We start from the raw sequence: 6333 nt of genomic DNA, 5'->3' as shown, positions 1-6333 counted from the left end.
CCCCCCTTCCCGCTGTCCCCGCCGCCCGCGCGTCCCTGCCCCGCAGGCTCAGCTCTCCCGGAGCGGGACGCGCGGTGCCGGTGCGGTCCACCCCGGGGAAGGTGGGAGGGCGCTGGGCGTCGCGGGCCCGGGGGAGAGGGACGGAGCGCCTCGCCGGGGCCGCCGCCTTTTCCGCACGCTCCTTCCTTCAGCAGCGACCTCAGGGACGAGGAGCAGAGCGGGCGACGCTCGAGAAGGCGGTGCTGAGCAGAAGGACAGGCGGGGCGGGAAGGGGAGCGCGCTGGTCTGGGGGCCGGGCCGCCATCGCAGTGGCTGGGGACAGCAGCCCCACCTGAGGCGGGAGGAGCCGGCGCTTTCTTGGAAGCACGGGGTGCGGGGGAGCGTGCGGAGGGCAGTGCAGGGGACTGGAGGGTCCAGGCTTGGCTCTAGATTCAGGGCACCCTGGGGCGCTTCGGAAGGGCTGTAGGGGCAAGTGTCAGGCGATTTTATGCGCGACCTGGCCAGTGACCTGGAGGATGTGGGGTGGGGTGGGACGGTGGGGGTCGTCCCGTCGCGTCGCGCCTGTGGAAGGCAGTCCTGAGAGGTGGTGGCACAGACCAGGTGCGCAGAGCAGCAGACAGCCCGGGAGGAGCTGGCAGGGGGCGCGGCCTCGGTGCTAGAGGGCCTGCCTCTTAGGTCCTTGCTTGGATGCCCCTGAGCTGCACTGTGCCTCAGTTTCCTGACCGGCAGTGTGGAGAACACCGCACTACCTCCCTGAGGAGTTTACCAGTTACTGTGTGCATCGGGTGGGGTACTTTTGAGCAGGGTGCTGAGGAAGCTGAGGCCCAGCATGGGGAACCTTGTTCCCTCCAGCTCTCTTGGACCTTGAGCGACGAAGGTGCTCCCTCACCCAAGGGTCTTGAGCAGGGCTGGGATGCAGTCAGACAAGGATGTGGGACAGCCTGCTGCTGCACTGAAGATGCTCCCCAGCGGGGCTCAGCCAGGGGCCGGGAGACTGGAGGGGAACCTTTTTTGATTCTATGGGCAATACCAGCCACCCGTCACTGGGCCCAATCTGGGGGGGGTGTCAGTGGTGACAATGGGTGATGCCGGCTGCCCCCCAACCTGTGCTCAGAGCCAGGAGCCTCCACCATGGCCTCCTGTGTTTGCTTCCTTATCTGGAAAAGTGGACACTGCCCTCCCACCCCAGCCTGAAGCTAAAGTCCACGAAATGCCACAGCCCCTTGCAACAACCACTCACCCATTTGGGGGTTATGCCTGGGAGGTGGACAGGGGAGGGCTGGTGAGCCCTGCTCGAGTCCAATGATGGTTTCTGAAAGACCATTCTGAGGGGGGCACCCTGGCATGTCACTGGTTGGGGGTATCCAGGAGTCAGGCTGTAGTGCCCAGCTGGCCCTCCTTGTGTACGTGCAGGATGGCCCTGGCTGGGGGGCCCCAGCACATCACCCTGGGCTCCTGCCCCTCTGAGCACCCCCCGCCACACACAGACCTCTCAGAGGGAAGTGCAGTCAGTGCCTGGGTGGGCTGGGGCGGGCCCCAGAGGAAGGAGCTGTCTGACTCAGAGCTACAGGAAGAGCCATGGCAGGCGGGGCGAGAGTCACCAACTGCCAGCCCAGGGAAGAGGTGGGTTCCTGGGTGGGGCTTAGGTTTAGGAGAGGATGTGACTGTAAGGTCAGGAAGCTACGGGTCTGAGTTCTGATTAAAACATACATAAACAAAGGCCAGGTCCTCAGCGTGCTTGGAGATGCATTCCAGGCAGCCGAGCTGCTGTGGACACTCTCCAGGGGCCATCTGAGGGAGAGTTTGCTCCCGAACCACACTTCAATGACCGCAATGACTGACATCTGCCCCCAGGAGGAAGGAGCCAGAACCAGGTGACTGTGCCCTCCCTGTTGCTCTGGGCAAGCCTGCGTCATCTGGTCTGTCCTTGAGCTGGCTGGCTGAGGGGAGGCCCACAGCAGGCAGGGCACATGGGTGCACCTGTGTGTGTGTGCATGAGTGTGCAAGAGGGAGAGCAGAGGCTGGGAGTGTGGCATCGGCGGCCAAGGGTGTGAGGAAAGTGCAGTGTGTGCTGTGGGGCGTGTGTGGGGTGCTCTGCAGGAGGTGTTGCAAGTGTGTGCTGGGAGGCCTGTGAGGTGTGTACATCCTGGGCCGTGTGCGGTGGTAGTGTAAGGTGTGTGTGCGCACATGGGCCAAGACTGGAACTCAGTGCAGGTGTGCGTGGGCCAGAGGACTGTGTGTGTGTGCAAGGGAGAGGGTACTGGGGAGGGTACCTGCTGCCTGGCTGTGCTCTTATTCTGGCAGTTTGACCTTGACTTCCTGGAGGGTCTGAGGCTGCCTTTGCAGGGGTTCAAGGTCTTCTGAGCTTGGGGATGCCAAGGGTGCACTGCAGGAGATGCCCTGGGATCCACTGGGCTGGGGAGTGTGTCCTGGGCATGCTGTGAGGGGTCACTTGCGTGATGGGGTGTGTCTTCTACAGCCCCTCTGTGGGTAGTCCTGCTGCTTCAAGGAATTTCCTAGGACTACCTTCCACCCCAGAGGACTTCTGGAAGCACCCCCTTCCCTGCCCCTATAGGCACGTGCCTCATGCTCCACTAGTTCCCAAGGAGATTGCAGCCAAGCTCAAGCAGGGGCTTCTGGCCGCACATTACCCTGTGTAGAAGGAGTGGAGGACAGGCTAAGAGGCTCATCCCTGCCAAAGCCCCTGGGTATAGAGGGGTGGATGAGACATCCTGAGGAAGCATCCCCACCCCCAACGTGTCCACTCAGCATGGAGGGGAGTAGGTACTCAATAAAGGCCTGCTGGATAAATGGGGTACACTGGGGCACCCAGGAAGGAGGGGACCCATAGGCCCATGGGCTGCCAAGGAAGAGGGTCTCCAGCACCACCTCCGTGTAGCCATGTCACTGCAGAGCTTTTTGAGTCATGAGGCATGTGTGGCTGCTGCTGTGGACCGGGAGTGGTCTCGGACCCTGCATAGGAGTAGAGTCACCTGTGGGTGGGTGGGGCTTCCCCTGGAAAAGCAGAAGGAACAATGTGGACAAAAGTCTTTGAGTTTGGAAATGACAAGCCAGGTCACAGAGGGGAACTAGGACCCGGGAGAAGGAGTTCCCCAGAGGCCCCTCAGAGTGGCCTCCATCCCTGCCTGACAACCTCAGGGCCCGCTTGAGGCTCAGGTGTGTGCATCACACACCTGAGGGCGTCACAGGTGTGACGTGTCTACACCCACACGTGTGCATACGTGACTGCATCCAGAACAAAACCCTACAGCTGAGAGCGAGCGTGAGCCAGTCAGACAGCTGGGGCACCTGCCTCATGGTAGGGGGCACATCGCTTACACCCCCTGATCCCCCAGGGCTTGGCTGTAGATGGACACCGAGTCACCCACCCACATGTAGCAGCTCGTTACAGGGGACAGCCAGGAATGAGGTCCACTGCCGCCTCATGAGACAAGTCCTACCTGTTGCATGTTGGCACAGTGGCTTGGGGTGGGTGAAGGTGGTCCTGGACTTGGGGCCCACCCTCCACCGGGCTGTGTGAGGCAATGCCCACCCTGGCCATGTGTGAGGGGCTTGGCCAGATGGTGTCTGGGAGCATCCACAAGGCTGGTCAGGGTGGCATCTGGTTTAGGGCCAGTGCCGTCTGTGGCAGAGTTACTGGTTAACTCATACTGTTCCTGTTTAACTTGTTCCCTGGGGATGGCGGCAGCCTCTGACCCGTCCAGGAGCCCTGCCCAACTGCCACAAGGACAGAGAGGAGTCTTGCCCAGCTTTGGTGGACCAGTCTGCTCGGCCAAGGAGCCTCGTGGAGTTGAGGGTGGCACCAGCACCCAGCCTGTCCCAAGGAAGCCCCAGCCAGAGCCATGGCAGGTAGGGTGGGTCAGAGAGGGACGGGGGAGTACCCACTCCCTCCTGCTGCCCCTCAGCCTGGCTCTGCTTGGCCGCAGCCAGGGGTACAAAGGCCTCTGCTTAGCCCTCCCCCGTGGCCCCTGGTCTTGAACCCAGGGCAGGCAGTGAGGATGTGCCACGAGCCCTCTCCTGCCCAAGGCCTCCACACCAGGCTCATGAGGGTCTGTAAAGCCCAGGAATAGCAGGAGTGGGTGCTGGTGGGGGCCGCCAGGGGTGGGGTTGGTAGATGTGGGCTGGTGGGAGGCCACATTCTACTGAGATGCCAGTGGTCTGCTCTCTGACCTCCTGCAAAAGCTTATCACTCTGATAAAAGCTGAGAACATGAAGGCCTCAGGGAGGCAGGGAGGGCTTGCTTATGGCCAGGAGCTGAGGGTCCTGGAACACCAGGCTCTCAGCTCTGCCCGTCCCAGGTGGAAGGTGCTGGCAGACTCAGTGCCTGAGTCCCCAAAGCCACTGGTGCCCACACTCTGTGCAGCTCCCCCAGCAGAGGCAGGCTGGGCCGAGGGGAGCAGTACCTGGCCCCTCCTCTGGGGCGGGCAACAGGTGCACATGGGAAATGTGGGGGGCTGACTCATCTCCTGGGTGGACAGCAGCTAGATGATTCCCATGTGGCTGGGCTGGACCAGCTCAACTGTGACTCTGGCTGCTGCCCTCCTTGCTAATGTCCCCTCTCAGCACTGGGCAGTAACACCCACAACAGGCTGAATGCACAAAACCTGGCCACTGCTGGGGGAAGATGTGCCAAGCGCTAGGCCCTGTCCCCTGGGCTCATGGATGGACACGGCGTGACCACGAAGCAACCCATGACTTGCTGCTTTGCTCTTCCTGGACCACAGACCATCTGTGGGTGGGGTGGGGGTCCACACCCCAGCATGGCCAAACTGCTGTGTCCTGTCTCTGCAGGTGTCTGTGACAGGGGCCCTGACTTCCTCTCTCCGACGGAAGACCAGGTCCTGGGGCCTGCCCTGGGCACTGCAGTTGCTCTGAATTGCACGGCTTGGGTGGTCTTTGAGCCCCACTGCCCCCAGCCTTCAATCCAGTGGCTAAAAGATGGGCTTCCATTGGGCAATGGCAGCCACTACAGCCTCCATGAGGACTCTCCCTGGTAAGAGACCTGGGTGTCTAGGGTGAGTGACCACTTGGACATACCCATGGCCAGCAGCCTCTCTGACCTACACAGTGGCCTGTAACAACCTGAACATTGGGCAATGGCAGCCACTACAGCCTCCATGAGGACTCTCCCTGGTAAGAGACCTGGGTGTTTAGGGTGAGTGACCACTTGGACATACCCATGGCCAGCAGCCTCTCTGACCTACACAGTGGCCTGTAACAACCTGAATTGGCCAGACGTGAAAAGGGCAGAGTGCCACTGTGGACACAGATGGAGGGCCATTGACTGCTGGGACAGATCCTGGGGTCTGCATGGCCCCTATAGACACTCATCTTGTAGACTGCCCAGGGCTTCGGTGACAGTAGAGTCCTAGGGCCTGAATGAGGCACTGACCATCTGGCCAAGCCTCGGATCAGAGGACCCCCAGGCCCAAGATTAGAGTGACTGTCCTGAAACAGATCCGTACCCCCTCCAGGTTCTGGCTACTTCTCTTAGCTTATGGCCCAAGAACCACCCAGAAAGCCCAAATTTGCAGCCTTCCTGGGTGAGTCTAACAGGTGGGGCCCTGGAGCATCCACCGATGCTCTCAAACCCTAGGTGAGAGGGTGGGGCTTGGTCTCCCCAGGGACAAGGCCAACTTGTCAGAGGTGCTTGTGTCCAGTGTCCTGGAGGTCAACTTGACTGGTGTTGAGGACTACGGGGCCTTCACCTGCTCCATCCAGAACGTCAGCTCCTCCTCCTTCACTCTTTGGAGAGCTGGTGAGGGGTACACTGGGGTGGAGGGTAGGAGGGGGCCTGGGGGCCTGAGGCTTGGAGGGTGCTAGAGGGGCCACGCCATCTGCAGGCCCGGCAGGCCACGTGGCTGCAGTGTTGGCTTCCCTCCTGGTCCTGCTGGCCCTGCTGCTGGGGACGCTGCTCTACATCAAGTGTCGCCTCAACGTGCTGCTCTGCTACCAAGACGCTTACGGGGAGGTAGAGATGAACGGTGCGTGCGGGGACGTGGATGCACGGTGTGCGGGCCCACATGGACGGGAGAGGGGGGTCAGCCGGGGTCTCTGAGGAGGCGCGTGCGGGGCCCAGCTCTGGGGCAGGGGAGCTCGTCCCTGCAAGTGGGGGCAGCTCTGGAGGGCGGGGGTGGGCGGAGGCTTTAGCCCTGGAGGGGCTCTGGCACGCACAGTCCAGGACAGGGGGTGTCTCCCTGAGGCCCCGGAAGGCACAGGGCTGGGGTCGGCGGAGGGGGAAAGAGTTCGGGGCGGGTCTGGGCCCTGCGCGCTGGTCGGGAGAGGCGCCTGGGACCTGGGAAGTGGCCGCGC

General features: G+C 62.0%; 1 protein-coding gene across 1 annotated transcript in view; it reads left to right on the top strand.

Annotated features, from left to right (window-relative positions):
• The first annotated feature begins 3753 nt into the window (after window positions 1-3753).
• Window positions 3754-6333, top strand: part of SIGIRR (single immunoglobulin and toll-interleukin 1 receptor (TIR) domain) — a 4022-nt gene continuing 1442 nt past the window's right edge. The window contains exons 1-5 of the mRNA XM_008590778.1: window positions 3754-3870; window positions 4813-5014; window positions 5646-5779; window positions 5865-6005; window positions 6224-6333. The exon at window positions 6224-6333 is cut by the window's right edge and continues 143 nt beyond it. Coding sequence (XP_008589000.1) covers window positions 3864-3870; window positions 4813-5014; window positions 5646-5779; window positions 5865-6005; window positions 6224-6333 — 594 coding nt within the window. The 5' untranslated portion in view covers window positions 3754-3863. The remainder of the gene's footprint in view (window positions 3871-4812; window positions 5015-5645; window positions 5780-5864; window positions 6006-6223) is intronic.

Source organism: Galeopterus variegatus, unplaced genomic scaffold (assembly GCF_000696425.1).
Source record: "Galeopterus variegatus unplaced genomic scaffold, G_variegatus-3.0.2 Scaffold6364, whole genome shotgun sequence".
Classification (NCBI taxonomy): Eukaryota; Metazoa; Chordata; class Mammalia; order Dermoptera; family Cynocephalidae; genus Galeopterus; species Galeopterus variegatus.
The sequence above is the reverse complement of the archived record's forward strand: the minus strand, read 5'-3'. Positions and strand labels throughout refer to the sequence as shown.